At 42.1% G+C, this 26385-nt stretch overlaps 1 protein-coding gene across 1 annotated transcript in view; it reads left to right on the plus strand.

The window, feature by feature from the left end:
- Positions 1-791: 791 nt before the first annotated feature.
- Positions 792-26385, plus strand: part of LOC148027756 (adenylosuccinate synthetase, chloroplastic-like) — a 35759-nt gene continuing 10165 nt past the window's right edge. Inside the window, exon 1 of the mRNA XM_087689462.1 lies at positions 792-1205. Within this exon, the coding sequence (XP_087545588.1) occupies positions 843-1205 (363 nt within the window). The 5' untranslated portion in view covers positions 792-842. The remainder of the gene's footprint in view (positions 1206-26385) is intronic.

The following is a 26385-nucleotide window of genomic DNA, read 5'->3' on the forward strand; positions in this document are numbered from 1 at the left end:
ATCCCCGTTAACTTTTCACACAAGGAATCTACATTGTGTATGAGCCCCGACAAATAAATATAGTTTTACGGAATCCATCGCGAAACCTCACGGAATCCATAGTGGAATAAAAACTCACAGAATCCACCGTAGAATATGCCTCTTGGCATCAAAATTAGCGACGCATGACGTGTAGACCTCTATCAAACGTTCGGATATTAGATGCCCGAAAGAGGAAAGAGAAGCTAAAATCAAGAAGGAGATTGCTGAATTGTTCTAGAGCATTATAAATACTGCAACGACTAGGGGCTACACCATCAGAATTCCAGCCGATGTCTTTTCTACCTCGCTTGATTGGGTTTCACCGTCAACAATTTCTCGGGCCACTGGAAATCCCTCTACAATGGATAACACGACGGGTCAAATGGCTAGTAACCCTCATGCCAGCGTACCCAATAGCTCCCATGATAGCCCTCTCTCTTTGCCACTTCTGAACCAACCTGTGTAGCTCCTCCTAGTAGCTCAGCCTCAGGCCCCTTCCATGTTGGACATTGATAATGAATCGCAGGCTGCGCCTCAGCCAAATAAACAAACAAACTCACCTCGTTTTATCCGGTTAGAATAACTCCACCAAGTCCTTTTGTATAAGTTTTTGGCAAAGGGGTAGACTTGTAAGTCATGGATTGGTTTATAGGGGCAAATCCCCAATTGTACATACTTACCTTACTTACCTTTTTAATACATTTCACGTCTTCATTAAAAAAAAAAAACGAGAATGAAAAAGCGGGTTGAAGTAAAAAAAAGAGAAAAAACGTAAAGAAAATATGATGTTTCGCTGACAGACTTTGTGCAGCATTTTAGCCATGGCTGCCTCTATGTCGATGAGCGAGGTTATACGGTCCTCTGCGTGTGCTCCCGCCTCCCAATGCTTCTTAGAGGCCACGCAGCTCAAAGCTGCAGCTGCAGGCTGCCCTCGTCGTAGGCCTTGCGACGTCGATCGGAAGCTTCTGACAAAGCCCCTGTGGCAGCACAGAAGGAAGGTTCCTGCGGTCCATGCCAGCACCACCAGCTCTCAAGCCCTGGTGGAGGAGAAGACGACTGTTGTCGACCCGTACAAATCTCTGAGTCAAGTCTGTGCCGTGCTTGGAACCCAGTGGGGTGATGAAGGAAAGGGCAAACTTGTCGACATTCTTGCAGAGCGGTATGACGTTGTTGCTAGGTGTCAGGTATGTGAAGCTCTTCTTTACTGCCATCTAAATTTGCTGGATTTTGTTGTTACTCAGTCAATTTGTTGCTCTTTATGCTTTGGAATCAAGGCTCGGATTTTACGAACATCAAATAACGTTTTGTGAATTCAGCTAACGCATTTACCACAGCCATAAACAACATCCACAAGAACACGGCAGGCAAATAGATTGACTTGTGGAGGTCTCTTCAAGGACAATTGTTGCATACTCCTAGTAATGGTGGCATTGCCAGATTTGAGTTACTTGTGTGAGCTATTTGCGATAGTTGCTGTGCTCTGATTAGGATTTGTCCTCGAGACTATTGGTTTCAACAGTAGTCAGGTTGTTTAGGTGCTGCAAGGTTTACTACTTTTTTATGAGCTCAAGAATGGTCTGCTGAATTTGTATCACAACAGGAGCATTAGGATTATCTTCACACCATGGATATTTGAAGCTTCATTTGGTTGAGAAACAATATATTCAAAATAATGGAGATAAAATACTTTTCCCTAAGATTTGAATACATCCATATAATAATAAGAGGCATTTTTAAAAGATTTGAGATAGACAAATTGGAGCGAGAAAAAGAGAATAAACATTTCTTGAAAACACTTGTAGGCAAGAAGTTTCAAGTGTGTCAACGTTATTGATCTTTTGAGATTGCATGGTCTTATTGCTTACAATGTGAATTGACTTTTGGTATGATGGTATCCCTTCTTGTTCACCATGGATGACTAGTGGTTGGTTGCTTTGTTGCCCACTAGAATTTTGGAAACTTGTGGGGTGGATAAGTTTGCTTCTTCAAAGGCGAATATCTTAAGTTTAGAATTGTTGTCATCAAAATTAGCCTTGGAATTCTTTTGATTGTTGTTGAAGTTGCCATGTCAAGCCGACGCTTTCTCCTTTTTTCTTGGAAGTAGATTGGCCACCTAAATTGGACTTTGAGAGAAGAAGTTTGTCTTTAAAATCATCCCTTGCTTAGGGTAGGGTTTATCAATGGCAACAAGCGATTGTTAATTGCAAGTACTTCAAACTCATCTCTTGATCAAGACACAGTGGTGTGCTTTGAGAAATGATCTCATCTAGCTTTTTGGAGGCATTATCACTTCACTTTGAACTTTGTTTGATATGCATTTGATTCATTGGAAGTCTTCTCATATCTTTCTTTAATGACCTTTCAAAGATGCTTCAACTTATCATAGACGACAAACTGATTGCAATTTTATTATGAAGAGGATTAGTGGCGTTTCCCTATGTTATATATGTATATTATATACCAAGCCTAATTCACACATCAAACGTTTTTTCATATTTTCTCAAGTAAAATTAAAGAAATGTTCTGCATGTTTCTATGATATCTAACAAATTTTAGTCCTAAGAAGCTATGCAATAAAATACCATAACATCTTTCAATTCACCTTCTTTTTCTTCAAAAAACCACATGCTTTGAGACTTAAATGTTGCCAAGTATGATTATGTTAGCATTTATGACATTTCTACTAGTCATCTCGTGCTTTTAGTCCTAGTTTGAGTTAGAAAAATATTTTTGAGCTTCGACATTGTCATTCTAGCCTCTACTTTTGAGTTTGAGGCTTTTTAGGGGCTTTGCCTTGTATGTAACCCTCATTCAGATTAGTTTTAGTTCTCTTCATTTTTGTGGTTTGTCTCTCTTACACACACACGCACACAAAACATTCTTTACTTTCTCCTGCACACTCATAGGGTATCATACCCATGTGTGTTGTGACATGTACTCTTCTTGCTGCATTTTCATGTCTTACTACACGTGTTTTTTCTCCTTTCTTCCTTGCAATAATTACATCTTTGCGTCTTTTTCCAATCACTTGCACTTGCATCTGATGAAGCCCCATCATTACTCTTTGGCTTACTAGAAAACTTTTGAGCTATGCCTTTATCTTCATGATTGTTGGCAAAAGCATGTTTTCATTTAAGAGGGGCTTGTTGATTCCAATGACTTTGCTCCCCTTGAAGTAATGATGTAACTAGCTAATCAAAAGTGTAACGATTGGCTTTGCCCATAGCAATTGATCCATAGAAACAGGGAATGGCCGTTTTGGCCTATAGGAACGGCTTAACGCGTTCCAAACCCTCTGAGGAGGTAAAACGGCCCGTTCCCTGCCACTCCCCTTGAGGTTCCCTTTTTGGAACGGCCGTTCTAGGCCCATTGACAAAAAATTGACGTTTTTTCTAGTTTTTTCTTTTTGCTTGTGTCACACTCCTTCTACCACATGTTCACCAATCTTCATTGCCTAATGTACACACACTAATCTCTCTCTCTCTCTCTCTCTCTCTCTCTCTCTCTCTCTCGGGTTGAAGATTCAAAGTATCAAGACAACTCACAAGCCAATCAGGAGTCCATGCAAAGTTCAAATTTGATGCATTATCAACTCTTGCAAATCACAATCAAATTTAAGCCTATCCTCAATTCCAAGGTAATCATCCATTTATATTGTCTAATTTCAAAGAAAATTGGGATAATTGGGGCAATTCAGTGCAATTTGGAGCTATGGGGTAAATCAAGTCAATTTGGGACGTTTGGGTCAATTTAGAGCATTGAGGGGTATTGGGGCAATTAGAGGGACATTCTTTGGGGCAATTTGGGTCATGCAAAGCATATTTGGGGCACTTAAGATGTTAGATAACACCTGTGTAGATCGCTTGTGTTAATCGGAGATTCAACTAAGTGCCCCCTCTCCTCCACAGTCTCCACAGCATGAGAGATTCTATTTCATTCACCACCCAGCCTCGCCTAGAAGGTTGCTGGCTTCCTCATCCTGATCCGACTGCCAGCCGTTAGCTTCAAGTGAGTCATACTATCATTAGACTCACTTACTCTCTAGGCTCCCCTTGACCCGGTTCGGATGCCCAAGGCCCTCGGATGGTCATCCCTCGCGCTTGTCTCCCCATAAGTTACATTTATTTAATGTAACATTTCCTTCCCCTTAAGAATCGGTTTTGTCCTCGAAAACGATACTTGGAAGGTCCAACTGTTAATTGGGAAACCTTTTCCTTAAAGTACTTACTCGCTCCCATGTTGAGCTTTCTTTGGAACAATCTTTCCATTTGACCAGGTATTCTTGATAAATAGTATTCCTTGTTCGTCTGTTACGAACATTTAAAATTCTTTTTGGTTCATGTGGATTAGATTGGTCATCTAATAGCTCCTCAATATTATCATTTAAGATTAGATTATCCATATCACCCAGCTTCTTTCTTAGCTTACTTACATGAAAAACTGGATGTGTTTTACTACCAGCAGGTAGTTGGAGCTTGTAAGCTTGTTCTCCCATCCTTTTAAGTATTGTGAAAGGACCACAATACCTGGGTGACAGCTTTGGACATCGTCCCGTTTTCATGGTTTTAGTTTGTTCAGGCACTTTAAGATAGACCAATTCTCCTTCTTCAAAGGAGATGTCTCTTTAGTGAGGATCTGTATAAGCTCTAGCTCGATTTTGAGCTTTCTTAATATTTTCTTGAGCAAAATTTAATATATTATTCATATCCTCCAAAAAGTCCTTGGCTGCCTGAACCTTTTCCTTATGCAGTCCTACTGCATGAGGAGCTCTGGGCTGAAACCCATACTTTAGCATAAATGGACTATATCCAGTGGAAGAGTGATTGGCACTATTATATACAAACTCTGCTATCGGTAAATACTCTTCCCAATTAGTTTGCCTTTTACTTACATATGATCTGAGCATATATTCAAGGATTTGGTTAACTCTTTCAGTTTGCCCATTAGTTTACGGGTGCTCTGCCGTACTTATGCTAAGTTTAGTATCCAACTTCCTAAATACAGCCCGCCAAAATTGACAATCAAATTTTCTATCCCGATCAGAAACTATATTTACCAGAAGGCCATACAATCGATATATGTTCTCTATGAACAATCTAGCTAATTCTGGTGTTTTAACATCAGTTGAAGTTGGAATAAACCTAGCCATTTTGGTTAACCTATCCACAATCACCCACACAGAGTCGTGCCCCCTCTGTGTTCTGGGTAACGCGACAATAAAGTACATGGAGATACTCTCCCATTTTCCCGAAGGAATCTCTAATGGATGGAGAAGTCCTCCCATTTTCAATCTTTCAGCTTTATTAACCTGGCATTTATTACATTTGACCACATAGTCAAGGATGTCCTCATCTATTCCTTCCAATTTGAGGATTATCTCACGATACTTCTCGAGATATGTTATCAAAGGTCTTCCCTTTTGTCTAACATAATCCCAATCTTCCCAATTTCTTTCCATTTCATTTTTAGGAAGGAATTCTTTCAAAAAGACCGATTCAAATTGAGCCCAAGTTTCAGGTATTTTATTTGCCTCCTTTAAAGTTTTCCACCATTTATATGCCTTTGGCCCCAAGGTTAGACTGGCCTCTAGTGCTTGGAGATGTGGTGGAGTATTATTAAGTTTGTGCAAATCCTCCCATTTTTGGAGAAAATTAAAGATAGTGTCTTTATTTCTGTCTTTATACCAGTGTTAGATAACGCCTGTGTTGATCGCCTGTGTTAATCGGAGATTCAGCTAAGTGCACCCTCTTCTCCATAGTCCCCACAACACGAGAGATTCTGTTCCATTCACCACCTAGCCTTGCCTAGAAGGTTGCTGGCTTCCTCATTCTGATCCGACTGCCAGCCCCGTCAGCTTCAGGTGAGTCATACTATCATTAGAATCACTTACTCTCTAGGCTCCCCTTGACCTCGTTCGGGTGCCCAAGGCCCCTGGACGGTCATCCCTCGCACTTGTCTCCCCATAAGTTACATTTATTAATGTAACATAAGACGTGCCGTTTCCCCCCCATTCCCGTTCCCGTTTCCGTTCCTCGACCTTGGACGTTCTCTCCGTTCCAAGGGGTCCCGTTCCCGTTCGCGTTTCCCATTCCAGGTAACTATGAACTGATCTCAATGTAGTGGCAAAGCCTTGATAAGAGTCAAGTAGTCCATTTAGCATAGTGGACACAAGGTAACCGTTTGGAGCTATTTCATTAAGTTGCTCCAAATCTTTGATATGTGACAACTATGCATCAATGTTGTTCCCCTCATCCATCTTTGTTCCCCTGGACATTTGGATGGGTGGTCATAGTGGTCGTAAAGTGACTTTATGTAAAGGCACTAAGGGCACTTCGGGGTTAGGGGAGCCAAGTCTTGTTTATTATAGGACTCAAGGCTCTATTGTGTACATTCATCGTGTGATTATCACTCTTGGGACTCTTGGCTTGTTAGCTAACGCATCCGTATACTAGGATGGTGTGGGATGGTGGTATGGGATGCCAACCCTTGGCTTGTGGTTGTGACTCAAAGTGTTGCTAGCACCCAGGCTCGAGGATAAGCCCATTTGGCTCTAACTGATAGTTGAGTCTAACGTCCCGTCCCCTAGGGATGTTTCATTGGTACTAGAGCGTCAATCTACAATTGGACGGGAGATTTGATGATGTTGTCATATGACATTATATCTAGGATATAAAAGCATAAGAAAAGTCACATCTCAAAGACTTTAGTGGTATGCAAATGGATGATGGTATGATGTGTTTTGCAAGAGGTTATACCGATTGCAGTGGCTTACATGTGCATGAACTAACAAGTGTTTTGCTTCTCATGAAGAAGAAAAGTGGCAAGTCATATTGGAACTTGGAGAAATTAAAGTCTACTTGTGATTGGTGTAGTGACGGGTCAGGCACGAAGATTGAGATAGTAGGTATTCCTTAGTCACGGAGAGACAGAGTGAGAGAGAGCAGAGCAGAGTGTGTGCACAATTTTAGGTACAATGATGAGTGTGTACCTTTAGGTTTTTAGATAGATATATGTGTAAGTACAAGTGCTAAGGGTGTGTTCACACCCGAGCACATTTATTCCCAACAACCTCCCACCTAAAGGTAATGTGCCTTAAGAGGAGAAAAGAATCAGCTAAGTCTAGGTATGTACAAAGTTGAAATACATATATCTATCCAACTCCCATCATCTGTCGTCGGCAATGAGCAAACCACTCTGTTGGAAGACCCTTTGTGAGAAGGTTTGCAAGACTATTATCTGTATGCACTTTGACAAGCTCAATGCTCTTGCTGTCAAGTACATCTCTAATGAAGTGGTACTTCACCTAGATGTGCTTTGTTTTGCATGAAAGACAGGATCCTGTGCTAGCATGATAGCACTTTGACTATCAGAATGGAGAACAGGTAACTCTGTGATGCCAAGCTCTCCCACCAGACGTGAAAGCCATAAAGCCTCCTTGCATGCCTCAGTGACAGCCACATACTTTGCCTCTGTAGTAGACAATGCAACACACTTGTAGTTTGGGGATCCAAGAGACTACTCCTCCTATGAAAGTAAACACATACCCAGAAGTGGTCTTTCTGCAATCTGCATGATCAACATAGTCTGCATCCGTAAAGCCAACAACAGATGCCTTTTGCTTTCCAAAGCAGATGCACAACTCTTTTGTGCCTTTGAGGTATCTCATAATACCTTTCATTGCATCCCAAAGCTTCTTGCTAGGGTTTGCCATGTATTTGCTAACCACTCCCGCTACAAAGGCAATGTCAGGACGTGTAGCAACCATAGCATATATCAAATTGCCGACAGTTGAAGCATATGGTATCTTGGCCATTTCAGCCTTCTCATCATCAGATGTAGGGCTGTCCTCTACACTAAGTTTCACATATGGAGGCAATTGAACCCCAATTGTTTCCCCCCCCCCCCCTCCATATTGAAACGCTGCAAAACTTTGGAGATATACTCCTATTGAGATAGATAGAGCAATCCTTTTGACCTATCTCTGAGTATTCGGATGCCAAGAATGTGATTTGCATCACCAAGATCCTTCATGTCAAAGCTGCCATGAAGACTTTGCTTCAGTGAATCCAAGGCATGAGTATCCCTGCCAGCAATTAGCATGTCATCAACATACAAAACCAAGATAATCAGGCTGCCATCTGCTGCCTTCTTGGTGTAAAAGCAGTGATTCACTTGACTTCTATGAAAGCCTTGAGACTGCCATCTGCTGCCTTCTTGGTTCTCAAAGTAGTCATTTTTACTACAGGAGAGAAAATCTCATCAAAGTCAATTCCATGCTCCTGCTTGTATTCCTTTGCAACCAATCTTGCTTTGTACTTTGGTGAGGAATCAGAAGTGACCATCTTGTAAACCCATTTGCATGGAAGTGTTTTCTGCCCTTTAGGCAATTGCACCAAGTCCCAAGTGCCATTTTTCTCAAGAGATTCCATTTTTGACAACATGGCTTTATACAATTTCTTGCTGTTTTGTCTGTCCAATGCTTCTTTGAAGCAAGCCGGTTTACCACAGTTTGTCAACATGACATAATCAGCCACATTATTTACACCAAGAATGAATTTATCGGGTTGTCTAGTAGCCCTAGACGATCTCCTAACCCAATGATCATTGTTTGCTGATTGTTGAGCATTTTCAGCTTGTTGTCCTCGCATTGCAGCCTGGAAATCAACATTAACAGCTTGCTGTCCTGGCTGTTCCTGCACATGTAGTGGCTCATTATCATGGGCAATAGTTGGTTGATCATTTTCAGCATTATTTTCTGCATTTACAGGTTCATTTACAGCAGGTATTTGTTGCTTTACAGCTGGCACATTTTGCTGTCCAAAAGGTATTTCTTCCCGGAATACAACCTTACAGACCTCCTCAGTCTTTTCGGGCTGTTTATGCATGCGATCTTCTCAGAAGATAACATCATTGTTGCGCACTACTTTTCTTTTCTCGAGATCCCACAGTCTATACCCCATTTCACCCTCGTCACCATATCCTAGGAAAATACATTTACAGGACTTTGGCTCAAGGTTGCTGCGTTTTTCTTTATGAATGTGCACAAAAGCCTTGCAGCCAAACACTTTCAGGTGAGCATATGAAGGTGGCTTGCCCAACCACGCTTCTTGGAGAATCCTCCCCCCCGTTTGGTGACTGATTAATTAAGTGTACGGCTGTCATAACAGCCTCTACCCAAAAACCATGGGGTAATGCAACATGAGACAGCATCGCACGGACCTTATTCTGTATGGTCTGATTCATACGCTTTGCAACTCCATTTTGGGGTGGATTATGAGGGGCAGTGAGCTTCCTCTTGATCCCTTTGCTGTCACAAAATGCCTGAAAGGCCTTGGACACATATTCTCCACTATTGTCAGAGAGAAGACACTTAAGTGTCTTATCGGTTTGATTTTCAGCCAATGCCAAGAATTTTTTAAATTTGTCAAGCACTTCATCCTTGCTACGAATAGGGTAAACCCATACCTTCCGTGTAGCATCATTGACAAAGGTGACAAAATATTTCTTTCCCCCTTAAGATAATCCTGGCATCTGACATACATCTGAATGTAATAACTCTAGAGGAGAAGATTTCAGTGAAAGAGACTTTTTATGAGACGTCTGTGCATGTTTACCATAAATACAATGATCACAATGTTCAAAATCAGCATAAAGAAGACAAGGCAAGTAACCCAAATAAGAAAGCACTTTCATTCCTATTTGACTCATGTGTCCCAACCGGCCATGCCACAAAGAAACACTTAGCTGCTCGGTCACGGCAACAACATGATGACTCACACTATATATATGGAGAGGATACAAAGTATCACTTTTACAACCTTTGGCAATCACTCTAGATCCCTTACAGATCTTCCATTTTCCATTACCAAAGGTGGTATGAAAACCATCATCATCTAGCTGCCCTGTGCTTATTAAGCTCTTCTTGAGCTGAGGTACATGTTGTACATATTGAAGTGTGAAGATAGAGCCATGCTGAAACTGCAACTGCACACTGTCAATACCTGCAATGTCACATGTATAGTTGTCCCCAAAATGGACAGCACCATGTCGATCCCTTGTATAGTCAGAGAACCACTCTCGATTAGGGGTGACATGAAAGGAAGCACCCGAATTGAGAATCCAGGTATGCATGTCATCATCTGTATTTGCAAGTAGAGCATGTGCACCAAAGTGTGAAGAGACAAAGAGTATGTCACTTCCACTATCACTGTCACGAGTGACTACATTTACCTCTTTAATTTTGACACTGCTTTTCTTAGATTGACTGTCTTTCTTCTCTTCCTTGCTATCATCTATCTTCTTGCCCTTTCCTTTCTCTTTCTTCCATTTGTAGCAATCACGTTTAAAGTGACCCTTCTTACCACAATGGTGGCATTCAACATCTTTGCCACGTGATTTACTGCGTTTCTTGTTATGATATTTGCCTTTCTGCTATGATTTGCCCCTAGTATGCAAAGCACTAAAAACTTACTGGATGCACTGTTCTGCCGATTCATTTCTTCCATGAGTAAAGCACTCTCTACATCAGCATACAAAAGGATCACATTAGAATTGCTCATAGCAGTCTTGAATGTATCCCAACTCTTTGGTAGAGTTCAAAGTAAGAAAGTAGCCTTAAATTCCTCATCAATCATGAATTTCAAGGCAAGTAGCTGGTTGAAAATGGAGTTAAACTCACTCAAGTGAGTAGACATTGCTGTACCCTCTTTCATATGCAAATCCATAAGCTTTTTCAGCCAATACACTTTACTTGCAGCACTTTTCTGTGCATACAGTTCTTCCAGTCAGGTCCATATAGGATATGCAGAATCCAAACCTTCAATGTTAAACAACAAGGCATCAGAAATCGATAGCTCGATGGTTGAGCGTGCAAGCTCATTTAATTCATCCCAATTTTCCTGTTCCATGTCCGCGGGCTTTACCCCTTTGGTTTTAATCGGCTTTGCCTGCTTCTTTTGTAACAGGATATTGTAGCACTGTTTTTGCCAAACTGTAAAGTTATGTGCTTTTTCAAGCTTCTTTATGTGCATGAGATTACTGCTGTCACTACTGCCAGCCATGATTTTCAGCCCAAATGTGACCAAAAAACAGCAAATGTAGGCCCAAAACTGTCACCCAAGTGACCAAGGTACAAACAAGTACCAACCAGCAATAAATGACCACGTAGAAGCGCAGATTTCAGATCTGTAATTAAATTTTCAGAAGCACCAAACCATGTGCTACAGCATTCCACAACTGATTACAGCTGTTCCAAGGGCATATGCATCATATTACATGAGAAATCCCAAAATTTTAGCTGCAATTTCTGTTGTACATGTACCCACGGGCATAAAATTTGACACGCACGGTCAAAGGCCCCAAAATTTTTGTGCCCAAAGCATCAATTACACATCTGCATTTTCTCTGTCATGTATAGAACAAGCCAATTTTGCCAAAATAGACCAATTTCAGCAAAACCCCCAAAATTTTCAAGTGTTGGATGTCCAAATTATATGGAATTGAACCTGCATGTACATAGAATGATCAAATGGTGCACAAATTTTGCCCAAACTGCAAAAGCCCCAAATTGCACGGGGTCCAATGTGCATCAATGTCGAGAAATTGATTAAATTTCAGCCCGATTTGTGCATGTACATGAAAAGCCCCAAATTTTCGGAGGCAAAATGTGTCAAATTCTTGCAATTTTTGAGACAACTTGTATTGTCCTGCTTTACAATCCCCAAATCCGAGAAAATCCCCAAATTTTCAGGCCAAGTTTGCACAGATTTCAGTGAAATTGACTCATCCAAGAAAAAATCTCACTTGCATTTGAGAATCCTTAAAAATTTATGAGGCCTATGCATTCAATGTCTACAATTTTTGGTCCAAAGATCACTGCAATGTGTGTTAGGAACCAAATTTGGGAAAAGCCCCAAATTTCAAGACACAGATTTGCACTTTGTGCTTGTAGGTGTGAACACCCGGTAGGGGGAAAATAAGATGAAGAAAAAAAATAGGAAAATGGGCCGTTGACTTGCTGCCCATTGTCCGTGCAGGCTGACACCCTGTCCCGTCGCGTGCTCCGCTGAAGGCGCCCGTTGGTCGCCATCCGTGAGCCCGGCTGGTCCATGCCTTGTTTGTCGTCAGCGCCACGCTGTCACACCTACAGCTCCCGCCAGTCTCCTGCAGTCACGTTTGTTGTCAGAACTACAGTCGTCGTGTATTGGTTGCCCATCGTTCGTCAGCTGGAGCCTCATGTGGCGCCTGTGACTGTCCACAATGCCTGCGATTGTCTACGATTCCTGCAGCTGTCCACAATGCCTCATGATTTACTTGTCAACTGGTCCTGTCAGGCAGGCTGCGTTTGCCTGCAGCCCGTTAAGTCTGCCGACTATTGCCCGCCAGCGACGACTCCTCACACTTGACTGCTATTGATGCTCGTCGAGTCCACTTGGGACTCTTGCAACACCCGAGCTGTCTCTTGCCCGCTTTGATACCAGTTCGTAGTGACGGGTCAGGCACGAAGATTGAGACAATAGGTGTTCCTTAGTCGCGGAGAGAGAGAGAGTGAGAGAGAGAGAGAGTAGAGCAGATAGTGTGCTCGATTTTAGGTACAATGACGAGTGTGTACCTTTAGGTTTTTAGATAGATACATATGTGTAAGTACAAGTGCTAAGGGTGTGTTCACATCCAAGCACATTTAAAGGCACGAGGGCCTTTATTCCCAACAACTGGGAGTTGGTCGTATGGACTAAAAACAGGAGGAAAGGGAGAAGCAAGACATCACAAACACATGGGAGAGAAGGGAGAAGCTTATGCATGAACAAGCAAGGCTTGAAGAAGAAAAGGGAAGAGCTATACTTAGGAAAGGCATAGAGCATAAGAAGGAACAAGTACAATTGGAGTTTTTGGAGGAGTTCATGGCTTGATCTCACAGGCAAGAACAAGGCATGCATGTTGTCCACAGCACTGAACAACTGCTGTAATAAAATTCAGCCTACTTTTGAGTGCTTTCGGGCCATGTACAAGCAGCCTCTTCTCGGATATGCTTGGTGCTTATCAATAGGAGTAAAGGAGTGAATCTGAGATTGATTTGGAACAGAGTTTTATGCTGTTATAAACAGTATATTACTGCTGTAAATCATTTTCCCTTAATCTCTATATGAACCACTTACAAGAACTGTATCAGTGTATCCTTTGGGTGTATGCTTGGAGCATGTAAAGGATTGATTTTGAATGCATCTTGGATAGTGAAAGGGTGTTTTTTACTGTTGTAAATACATAGAGAAACAGGGCTAAAATCAGAGATGGAAGATAACAGAGGGTTTCCCTTGATGGTATTTGACAATTGCTACATGTATCTTGGGTGTTTTTCATGGCATATGAAGTTTATGCATTGGATTGAAGCTTATGTACAGCAGAGATTTTGTCATAATTAGGGTTTCTTCTAAGCCATAATCTTAGATAGATTGGGCTATTGCCCCAAAACACAAGGTTTGAGTTATTGTCTCAAGTTCATGCACTGATTTTTATTTGCTAACTAAGGATTCAATCTAGGTCTTCTCTGCAAATTCTTGTGGTGATTCTTGGATCTTAAATTAAGTCTCTTTTCTTTCTTAAAATTTCATCTCTCTATTCTTTGTATCTCTTCTCTTTGAATCCCCATGATTAAGGCCTTCAACTAAATACACCTGACAATGTGTACAAGACCACTTTTGCTCATGGAATTGTGATGGTTCACACTTAATAGGTACATCTTTATCTCATTAAGGGTGGTATGGGACATTGCTGGCAAGAGAAGCATTCTTGGGGAGTATGTGTTGCAGGTGGTGTCAGAAGTGGAGCAGCGGTGGAAGCATAAACATGTGCTGAAATAAACTGCTGAAACACAAGACAAAAAGAGAAAAGAAAAGAACACGATACAGATGAGAACTCAGATGTATGCACGGGAAATGGAATCCATATATCTGAATACGAGACAGTCGCATACAACAGTGAGTCACTGGCTGCGTGGGCACTGGCACTGGCACTGGCACTGGCTCCTCTCTCCACAGAGTCTGCAGATGGTGAAGATGATGATGATTGAGGAGGAGCCACTGAGTATAAATAGGCTGAAAAAGTGGGGAGCAATAATGCTGGTCGGACAGCATTAATGCTGGCCGATTGGTGCATAAAAATGCTCTACTGGCATAAAATGCCACACTAGAAAAAAACCTAAAAAACCTAATAAAAATGCCCAGCCCAGATCAAGCTCAGACTCACACATGAGCTGACAGATACTCTGCTAACATCCTCTCTCAGATCATGAGTGATTTGATACAAGACAATAGTACAATAAAAAGGGATCATAAACTATACAACATAGAATTACTAAGTAGAACCATGGATACCCAAGCAGTGGGTGATCAAGCCACCACCAAGGTGCCTCGGAGAGAACCTGATGTCGATGTCGATCGTACCAAACACCTGAAAATAGAGAAGATCATAGCATGTCTCTGTGTCCATCATCAATGTCTTGCAGTAGCATACAAGACCATCCTATCAAAAATGCCCCTGAACATAGGTGACCATGGATTCCCCGCCTTTGGCCAGACCGCCAAAGTGTCCCCTCATGTGAGCTCCAGACGAAAGCCTCTCCCGCTCTCTGTCAGATAACCAGCTCATCATGAACCTGGATGTCAATCCCAGCTCCAGGATGTGATTCTGCCAGACTGAAGTCGATACGTCAGGGACGTTCCTCTCTGGAACCTGTGCACCTGTATAAAAGTATAGATGAGGCGCGGCGGCCCCATCTGAACACCCGCTCACACTCCCTCTCTGGCTCAAGAGAGGCGTGAGGGATGACCTTATCACCACCACTAGAAAGCAGCCGAGGAAGGGGCCACCAAGCCCTTCTCACGATCCGAAGAAGAGGATCCCTTCCGCGCCTTGGACTTCACCTTGGTTGGAGGATCGGAGTCAGAGTCTGATGAAGGAGAGGACTCATCGGTAGAGTCAACATCCCGCTTCTTCTTCTGCTTCTTCTTCCTGGAAGCCGCTAACGTCTTGCAGTCCTTCCGCAAATGTCCCTTCTTGCCACAGTGGTAACATTGGGCCTTCGACTTCTTCTTCCCGTTACCCCTCTCTGAAGCGACATAAGCCTCGCCTCCATAATGTGCCGGAAGCCGCCCCTGTAATCTCAAGGATGTCTCATGCTCAAGAAGCATCGAGGTCATATGTGTAAAACTGACAGGAGTCGATGATGTTTGCGCCCGCAAAGCATTGGCCACTCCATCAAACTTCGGGGGGAGCTTGTAGAGGACCGTCCCGACGAGATGCGCCTCGGGAAGAGCAGATTGCATGTGCCGAAGCTGGTCCTGTACCTGCGTAACACGAAGAAGAAAAGACTGAATAGTATCTTTCGGCTCAAACTTCATCTGTTGGAGCTGGCCATAAAGTGTGACGGCGCGCATGGTGGAAGGTGCCTCGTACATCTGCTGCAACTTCTGCCATACTTCAGGAGATGTCTTACAGGAGGTAACCGCCAGTAAGACCGCTTTAGAAATACATCGAAGCAACGCCGAGTAAGCACGGGCATCGTCCGAGTCCCATGTGAGCACCGCTTCCTCATGGTTGTCCTCATCAAAGTCTTCAGGAAGAGGAAAAGGACGGAGAGGTCGAGCAATAGCTCCACAGACGATGTACCATAGCCGCTTCTGCACAAACCAAGCTTTCATGACAGCACTCCATGTGAGATAATCAGGTCCATGTAACTTATCATCAGTGGAAGTGCACGGATGAGCCATATGGAGAGGATAAGAAGAGAAGTAGAGAAGAGATGGAAATGAGAGAGGAAACACAGCCAAAACACAAGCACAGACTGCAGAAAAGGAGAGTTCACATGCAATATAACCCAAAATCTGATCAATAGAAGACAAAATCTGCTGCAGAAAGTCAAAAAATCAGTCAAAAACTGCCAAAAACAGCAAAAAAAGGCCTGCCCAGCCATGAGAGACGCTGAATCAGCAAAATGCAGGCTGTAAATTGGAGAAAAACAGGTAGAAAACTGTCGCCAGCAGCTGCAGATGAAAAACGCAGGCAGCAGAGGGTGCGTAGGCAGCAGGCGATGGCAAGACTGAAAGAAATGCAGGCTGAAAACAGCCAACAGGTCTCCTGGCTGCGACAGCAGTCGTCTGATTAGCAGGGGAACAAAACAGTCCTGAAATCAGCAAGAAAACACAGCAGGAGCACAAATCCTGAAAAGTGATACCATGTCAGAAGTGGAGCAGTGGTGGAAGCATAAACATGTGCTGAAATAAACTGCTGAAACACAAGACAAAAAGAGAAAAGAAAAGAACACGATACAGATGAGAACTCAGATGTATGCACGGGAAATGGAATCCATATGTCTGAATACGAGACAGTCGCATACAACAGTGAGTCACTGGCTGCGTGGGCATTGGCACTGGCACTGGCTCCTCTCTCCACAGAGTCTGCAGATGGTGAAGATGATGATGATGATTGAGGAGGAGCCACTGAGTATAAATAGGCTGAAAAAGTGGGGAGCAATAATGCTGGTCGGACAGCATTAATGCTGGCCGACTGGTGCATAAAAATGCTCCACTGGCATAAAATGCCACACCAGAAAAAAACCTAAAAAACCTAAGAAAAATGCCCAGCCCAGATCAAGCTCAGACTCACACATGAGCTGACAAATACTCTGCTAACAGGTGGTAGGTATGAAAGCAAAGTGTGTTCTTGTTTTGTACTCATACTTAGATTTTGTATTGTTGTGATGCTTGTGTGCAAGCATTTTCGGCGGTTTCGACAATTGGAGTTTGAGGGGTTGCCACTCCACGGCTATGGTAGACTGATGTTGGAAGTTGAAACCTTGTGGGCAAGTTGACATTAATTTTTGTCCATTTGATATTTAATGTTAATGTTATTATTAATTTTAATGCTAATGTGACATTAAATATTATTGTCACTTTAATAGTTAATGCTTACCTTAATATTAGCATTGTTATTAATCTTAAGATTAGGATCAAATGTTAAGATAAAGATTATTGTAAATTAGAGATAAGTAATTCTCTTGTGGACAGTGAAATGCTTACGAATGCTTCTTTGTAATCAATTGAAAAGATGTGTGTGTGTGTGTGTAATTGTTTGGTTAGGGGGGGTGTTGGCGGTGTGTAGACGAATAGGAATGCCCCTATACACGCGCGCGCACACACACACACACACAGACACACAGAGTCGTCTCCCAAGCTGGTAGATAGTTAGGGGAGGAATCGACGCGAGTTGCCCCAATCTGTATGAGAGCTAGAAAGTCTGCCAAATGGATTGGCAAAGTTGACAAAGTTGGCAGGGGATGTTTGATGTTCAAACCGTCATGTCCTCGGTTTGAGGGAGTTGATTTCCTTTTGGATCAAAGAACGTGGAGGAGAGGTCATGCTTTTAATAAGTGTGGATAAGCTCTCTTTTAGCCACATATTTTTTTGAAAGGAAAGAATAATCAAATAAAGGTTTAAAATCTTTCTTTTTAAAAACATTTTGATTATAGATCTCTCTGATTCCTCGACTAGAATTTTTCTCTTGCTTGCCAAAAAGAAAAAAGAGGGTTCAGTTTTGCATTAAATGCAGGGCCTTTCTGCTTCTTCTGCTCTCATCTCTTACACTCCTTTGTGAGATATGGAGGATGGAAGCTTAGTTGAGAATACACAGTTGACAGTGGAGAGTGAGAGAGTAAAGATATTACAACTCCCAATGTAATTACGAAGAGTGTAATGATAAGTACAAAGTACAACCCTTAAACCTTAGGGTTGTTAATGTGCATTCATACTCAAAAGGTGCTGACGAAGGAAATTCGGTATGGCAGCCTCTATACTATGTCAAACTCCCTTCTCCCACAAAGTGAATGAGGTAAGGGCACTACCTAGTAATGGAAGAGCGGACTAGGACGCTATGCAAGAGGGAGAGGAGCTTGTGAGGGAGGAGAGGAAAACTGAGAGAGAGAGAGAGAGAGAGAGAGAGAACTACAAAAAATAGATAAATCAATAAAACTTAAGAGGGCACAAGAGATGGAGAACCCTCAAGACAACTAATATACACAATATGAACACCAATAGCATGTGCTTATTACACTATAGAGCATGCATAAGCTATAGTAAGGGAATGAACTGCATAAGCTCATGAGAGAGAATGGGAAAGACTCAATAGGGCTGAAGAAGGCCTCTTGGCTCTCTCTTGCAAATTACAAAGGAAAAGGCCTCTTTATATAGGCCTTGAGGGTGTTTAGGGAGGAGGTTAAGATAGAATAGGAAGTAACACTACCAAAGCTGCATTAAGGCGGTTCCACCAATGTGGAAGCTCCATCTAGATGTTTTGTTGACCAATTTTATACTTAATCAAGTTCCATCATAGGTGAGTTGTCTCCATTCTCCCTTTCATAGCTTGAGTCCAAGAGCTCTCCTATAAAAAAATATAGAGAATCTTTATGAAATAAGATCATATCTAGCAATAATGGAGAGAGAGTAGTGAGAATTCATACATTACTACTACAATTAAGGGTGATTTAAGGGTGATTTAGGAGGGGAATTCTAATGGTTTATTAGCTTAAGAGAGAGGAGAAGAGAGGAGAAAGGGTTGGGAGTCTAATGAATGATGTTTTATGGAAGTGTTAAGTGTGGGGAAGAAAGTGTGGATGTGTATAAAATTGGGAGGTGGTCTCCACCGCAGTTGGAAAAAGTTGACGTCTACCATTTTGGCCATATCTCCCGACTCGTAGCTGCAAAAAATTATAAAAAAATACCAGCCGAAACTTCAGCTCATGGCTACAACTTTCTAGGTCCAGTAATCTTTGATGTAACTTCTCCTTTTGAGAGCCTACTGTGCCACCTAATACCCGAAGGCTAGCTAATTTCACCTCAATAGGCAAAAGAGCCTGTCCATAAACTAGATGAAAAGGTGTGAATCCTAACATGGTTTTGAAGGAGGTTCTGTAAGCCCATAGAGCTCCACTAAGGTGCTTGTCCCAATCCCGGGGCCTTGAATGTACCTGTTTGCTGATGATTTTACAAATCATTCCATTTACCTTCTCCACCAATCCATTGCATTGAGGGTAGTAAGGGGTAGAGTGTCGTCGTTGAATATTTAGCTTTTGCATGAGTTCACCCACGACATTAGCTCTAAACCCTGGTCCTCTATCTGACAGTATTTAAAGAGGGGTACCAAACCTACAACAAATGTGGTCAAAGATGAATTTACTCACTTGCTTAGCAATGATTCTTCTAGTTGGTATAGCCTCGGCCAATCTAGTCATGTAATCTACCCCCATGATAATATACTCTTTTTCTGATGGAGTGCGTGGTGGAGGCCCTATGGCATCAATTCCCCACTTCTCAAAGGGTCCATAGACCTTGATTGGGGTTTGGGGTTCTGCTATGAGCCGTCGTGGTCTTGATTTTTGATATTCTTCACATGTTTGACACCAATATTTGACATCTCGGTGTAGACTGGGCCAAGTAAAGCCGGCTTGTAGAACCTTTCTACTTGTGATGTCGTGTGCAAAGTGGCCTCCACACACATCATGATTGCAAGCTTTTAAGATTTCTTCAATTTCCCACTTCGAAAGCACTTTCCTAAGCACACCATCCTTACCAAGACAATACAAACTATCATTTACCATGCGATATCTTGTAGCCTTCCCAGCTAGCCACTGTCTTTCTCCCTTAGTCAGGTGTTTGGGAGCTTCTCCTTGCTCTAAGAGGTGTAGACTATCTTCTAAGTCTTCCTTGCCTTGCTGAAGTGGGAGTTTGTTAGCCACTGCTTCCACCATTGACTCATTCAGCTTTGATGATGCTAGATGGTCGGCATCCTTGTTCTGGTCTTTTGGCACATGATGTACTTGTGCCTCCCTAAATCTTCTGATAAGAGATTTGGCCTCTCTCATTTTACTAGAGAGGTTTGTATTTTTGCATGTCCATGTACCTTGCATCTGCCTTACCAATAGCATGGAGTCTTCAAAAGCATTCAACCTCTCGAATGAATTACTAAGACACCAACAAAGACCATGAATTAAAGCTTGATATTCTGCCTCATTGTTAGAGTGGACACCTTCCAAGATGATTCCTTCACCATAGATTTTCTCTCCTAAAGGAGAGAAAACAACAATGCTTGCGGTCGCCTAATCCTTAGTTCTCTTGTATGCACCATCAAAGTAGAGGTTATAAGCATCTATAAGAGTCTTTATGGATGGGGGTGGTGGAAGGTCCTTTCTTTTCACCCTGAGATTTTTCTCATAGCATCTGTTTGTCAAAATATCAGCCAGGCATGCTCGAGTTGTTTTTTCAACCTGCATTGTATAATCAAACTCTTGAAGTCAGACAACCCACTTTGCTATTTTGTTAGAGATTTCCATATGTTGTAGTGCATAGGGAAATATATCCTCCACAGTGATGATCACAAACCTCTTTGGAAGCAAATATGGCCGAAATTTGGTTACTGTAAACATGAGGGCCAACACTAGTTGTTCCACAGAGGTGTAAGCCTTCTCTGAGGCTTTCATGAGGCGGCTGGCAAAATACACAGGCCTCATGAAGGATGTTTTTGGATCTTTTTGTAGGAGAGCAGCATGAATGGCCTCTTTTCCCATTCCCACGCTAGGGTTTACAAAGAATGTTTCTTCTCAACAAGGCTGGAGGATTATAGGAAGTGATCCTAACATTTTCTTTATCTCCTTAAAATGTCCTTCGCTTTGTTCACTCCATATAAGTGTTTCTTGGCGTGTCAGTTGCTGCAGGGGATATATGGCGTGAGAGAGTAAGTGTATAAATCTATCCAAATATCTTAGCTTTTGTAAGAAGGAGACTAATTGCTTGATGGAGGTTGGGGAAGGTAGAGCTAGCAACGTTTTTACCTTTTTTGGATCTACCTCAATTCCTTCAATTGACACTACATGTTCTAGTAGTGCAACCTTGCTTTCCCCAATGTGACATTTATGCTTATTTAGTTGTCCACCGAACCGAGCTAATCGAGTAAATCCTTCATCAACCTTGCATAGATGTATGTTCCTTGAGCTGCAAATACAAAAGTCATCTATGAAAACCCTTATGGACTTACCAAAGTAAGGTTGGAAGATCATATTCATGAATCATTGAAAGGTTGCTGGGGCATTTGTGAGACCAAAGGGCATGACCCGAAAGGCAAAACAGCCCCATGGTGTGATGAAAGTGGTCTTCTTTTGATCCTCCTCTGCAATGCGAATCTAGAAGTAGCCAGAGTAGCCATCACACACTGTATACCGCTCATGTCCCTCTACTTCATTCAAGATTTCATCCTGAAATGGGAGAGGGAAGTGGTTCCTCTTTGTTGCAGCATTTAGTGGCTTGTAATCTATGTATACTCGCTACTTACCATTTTTCTTTGGCCTCACTACTACTGGAGAGACCCATTCTGAATCTTCCACTGGATATATGAATCCTGCATTCAAGAGTCTCTTCACCTCCGTCAACAGTGCATCCTGTTGTACAACTCCCAATCTTCTCAATCTTTGTACTACAGGTTTGCTTCCTTCTTTGAGTTGGATGTGATGCTTCACTGCAGTGACACCTGTAATGTGAGTATAATCAGAAATAAACAATGATGCATGCTTCTTGAGAACATACACATAACCCTTCCTTTCTTCATCCTTTATATCCTTGGATATCATATTATCTAGGCTAGTATCCCACACATCTTCTTCTTGGATTCTTGGGTTGTCTTCTGATGATATAGGTTCCTTTAAGGTGACGCCTATAACTTTGAGAGTGCTATCACTCTCTCCACTTGAACTCTCTTCCTCTTCTACCGATGAGGAACATTCACTTGAGCTCTACTCATCGGTAGACGTTTCTAGTTCAAGGTTCTCTTGACGCTCACTCTTCAAGTTGTAAACCACCTTTTGATCGTGGCCACCCACCTTATGTGGCCTCAACTCCAGATCCCTTGTTGCCCAATCTTGTCTAGCTCCGATACCCATAAGTCAAGATCTCCCTAGGATGAGGGGATATCCTTCTCCCTTTATTGGCATCACATAAATATCCACTGTTGTAGTGATTCTAAAAACAGAAACTCTCAAAGCCTTCACTACACCCACATATGTGACCGCATCATTGTTGGCCATCTTTGCCCTAAAGATTGAGGATTCCATTACTCCTAAACCTAATTGATGCATAAGCTTTTCTGTCATGACACAAACCTCTGCTCCACTATCGATGTATGTTTTTCGAATCCGTTGATCTTTGATTTGAGCTTTTACTAAAGACATTATATCTTTGAGGCCATATGCCTTGATTGTACTAACCATTTTACCTTGCCTTGCCCTTGTGCTTACCATTTTTGACCATTGTCATCGTTGCTTTAGAGAGGTATGAAGTAGTTGTTGCCAAGTAATTTTTGGCCCTTGAGAGCTCACATCTGCTATCAGATCATAAGGTTGTGTCCGAGAATCTAAAGGGAAGTCGGAGATATCAATTTTAGACCTAGTTCGAGTCTTTCTCTTCTTTCCTTCATCTCTAGGTACCCGTGATGTACTTGCCTCATTGATTGCTTCCTTGCTTGCCTTAGTTTGGACACGTACCCGCTTGATAGGCATGGTCTCTACTACATCTACCTTCATCTTACCTCGCGCTATTTCTTCTTGGAGCCTTCTATCTCTGACCACTTTTTCTATTTTTATGACATTAACATTTGGTTGAATAGCAGGGGTTTTAGTTTGAACATAAGGTGGTTGTTAAATTGCAAGTCGTGACTGCTCTTGCTCTTGAGTCCTAGCATGAGAAGGGCTTACTTGTTGTCGAGGTCCTCTTGCAGGGTGATCATATCTTCTAGGGTGAGGACAATTGTATATACCATGTCCATTTTCTCCACAGTTGTAACACAACATCTCTCTTGCTTGTCGCTGCATTTGTGGTCGATTCCCACCATTCCCCTCGATAGGTCTTCTTGCACCTTGCACAAGATTCACTCTCAAACCCTCTAGTTGATTAGTAAGATTGTTTATTTGTTGGATCATGTCTTCTTGACCTCTAACAAGGCCTGATGCATTAGATACATTTGGGGGAACTTGAGAGGTCTCCATAGTTGTGATGTTTCCTAAAACTGCTTGGCTAGCTTGGGCTTGGTAGAAAATATTTTGATTCTTTTTCCTAGTGATTCTCAAAGCATCTTCAAAAGTGTTTGGAAATTTCATTTTTACCTTCTCTCTGAGCAAGGGGTACAACCCTGAAATAAATTGATCCTTTTGAAGGTAGTTTGAAGCTCTCTCACCAGGATTCAGTGAGTTTGACCACTATCCGCAAAGCTTAAAAAATAAGGATCACTTTAATGGAGGGCCAAAAGCCGTTGCCATAACTCTTCAGCTGAGTTAGTTTGATGAAATCTCTACAAGAAAGCTTTCTTCAATTCCTTCCATTCAGCTCTTTGGGCCGGATTTAGAGTTTGAAACCATATTCTAGCTTCTTCCTTGAGCACCAAAGGAAAAGCCCTAAACTTAAATGCTTCATCATCCCTGCCAGAGACAAGGAATGCCATCTCAAGGTTATCCAAAAAATCCATTGCATTTTTCCCATTGCGCCCAAAGAAGCTTGTAAATGCCACGTTGCCTTAGTAGAGTACAAAGATGGATACGTCTAGACTTAAGTTGTATTTTATGAGGGGAAAGATGAATGGGTTCACAGATGCATTGATTTCAACAAGACGTCTAGGCCCCAGTATGCTTCTAATAATGCCTTGGAATCTAAGCTTTGTGCTGGCTACAATATGCACAGTTTGCATAGCAAGAGGTTGGATTGGTCCATACAACTCGGTGTGATTGATGAGAAATATTATAATAAAATAAAGACATGTACATTGAAGGATGCATTGTAGTCTAGCATTGGGAAGATTATAGGTTCTGATGATACAATAATCTCCCTTAATCTTTTAGTCCCAAAGTACATGACAAGATGCTGCTGGAAGAAAATCTTCCTACTGATGCATACATTAACTCGGATGTTTTGTACAGAGTGGAAGGTGTAGAAATTCGGGTCATTATTATTATTCATAAGTGGAGACTACTTAAGGAAGTAGAGGGAATGCACTTTCTTGAATTATAAAGAATTTTTCCCCAGAGTGTTTCTTTTTGGAACCCACCAACTTTGCTATACAGAGAATTTGCTTACTAGTGATTATTCTTGCCTTAGTGTGTCTATCCTCGGCGACATATATTTCATTAGGTGTGATGGCCACCTTTTCAACCACACCCAACCTTCGAGCTAGTAACAGTTGAAGGTAGTCTCTATACTTTGCACCTCTATAAAACTCCACACCGTTCATGCATAGTTGTCCTCCTTTGATGTGGATTAGGCCAAAGAGAGAGAAATTTGATAATTTGGAGACGAGGACTTTCCGGAAGGGCCTTCACTTTGTTTGCAAAACACTCACCACAATTATGACAACCTAGCAATTGATGGAAACATGATTTTTTTCGTTGTGAGAGAATGGAATTTCTAAGGTAAACATCTTTTACCCGCATACGTGCGGTCATCTGATAGGCATATTTCCTTTCTTGGGCTTCCTTGGGAGATCATTGTGAGAGTCGTGGACTTCGACCAGCTTCAAAAAGAGTTGGCAAAGGCGTTGGAGAAGAGCCACTTGGAGCACTTGTTGTGGAGGATGTACCACTATGTATGCCTGAGTCAATCATCAGTGATCGAGACCCTCGGATGACCAGTCTATTCTGGAAGGGGTTGTTTGAAAATATGGGTACCATGCTGAAATTCTCATCATCCTTCCATCCACAGACAGATGGTCAGTCTGAGGAAGTAAATTCCACAGTGTTGAATCTTTTGAGGTGCTATATTTCAGACCATAAGACACAGTGGGAGCAGTATTTGCCATTGGTTGAGTTTGCATACAATAATACGGTGCATAGTTGCACTGGCAAGGCTCCATTTGAGGTGGTTGAGGGTGGCAAGAAGGTTCCACCTATTTTGCACACTAAGGGTAAGATCTTTGAGATTGATTGCTTTGTGGAAAGCTTGGATGCAGCCTATGCAAAGATAAAGTATGCACTTCAGAGAATCACATGACAAGCAAAAGCGGGCAGCTGATCGCCATAGACGTGCTTTGTAGTTTGCAGAGGACGATTATGTATTGCTGCGTTTTGAAAAGGCAAGGCTGAAAAAGATGAAGGGAAGAGAGAGGTTGTATCCGAAGTTAAGCATGAGATACTATGGGCCCTTTCAAGTGTTGGAAAAGGTCAGCGATGTTGCATATCGGCTGAAATTACCTCCACATTGGCGGATACACAATGCCTTTCATGTCAGTTTGTTGAGATCTTTTTGTGGTGATGTGCCAGAAGATGTATCTGCTGAAATTCAGCCAGAGGTTGAGGAACTGGATGAGATTTTGGTACCCGAGTAGATTTTGGCACATAAGGAAAGGAAGGTCTGAGGTAAAGTTTCTAGAAGATATTTGGTGAAGTTTCAAAATTATTAACCAATGGATGGAAGAGGATGACTTGGCAGACCATCCTCAGTTGTTGCAACTTTATCTCGATGCCTTTCAGTTAGAGCCGACTTTGGATTGGGCTTATTGAGGTTCAGCAGAGCAAGCGTTCGGAGCATTTCCTGATGCTCAAGGGGGAGGTAGCACTTCCACTCCACCGGTTTTGGACAGCTCTTGTATGTAGTGGATCTCAGATGTATTCAGCATGCATCCAAGGTACTGTGCTGACAGTATGTCTGCCATGAGGTCACTACTCGGTGTACTAGTCACTGTGAGATACATGTATATGAGTATGGTTGTCTCCGCGGCTCTGAGACTATGCTTATGCATGAGTTTTTGGACCAGTTTGGCATGAGTTTTTGGTTTTTGAGTTTGGCATGAGTTTTTGCCTCAGTTTTGAGATCAATTTCTGATTAGCGTCAGCTCAGTTTTTGATCAGTTTGAGAACTGTTTATGATCACTTTGGGATTAGTTTTGCATAAGTTTCTGATCAGTTTTTTTTACCATCAGCTTGTGATTAGTTTGGAGTCACATTTGTAGCCATTTGTGATCAGTTCTCATATCATCAGTTTATGATCAGGTCATGCTCAGTTTTTAATAGTTTTACAGCTGATTCCATGGACAGCCGCATGTAAATGAATGTCATTGACAATTCAGCCATAGTTTCGGCTCGGTTTATGCTTTACTATGATTGTGTAGTCAGCACTGTTGAGAAACAAAAGTTTGGGATGCATCCGATGAGTTTCTGGCAACAGTTCTGGACTATTGTTGAGCTTTATGCTATGTTTATGTTGGCTGAAAATTTTCAGCAAATGGTGGGCATATGAGATAGTTAGTCAGCAGTGGCCAATGTTGTGTTGACTATGATGCCTTGTGAAA

Source organism: Lygodium microphyllum, chromosome 12 (genome assembly GCF_053477565.2).
Source record: "Lygodium microphyllum isolate KBCC chromosome 12, Lygodium_microphyllum_v1.1.10, whole genome shotgun sequence".
Lineage (NCBI taxonomy): Eukaryota > Viridiplantae > Streptophyta > Polypodiopsida > Schizaeales > Lygodiaceae > Lygodium > Lygodium microphyllum.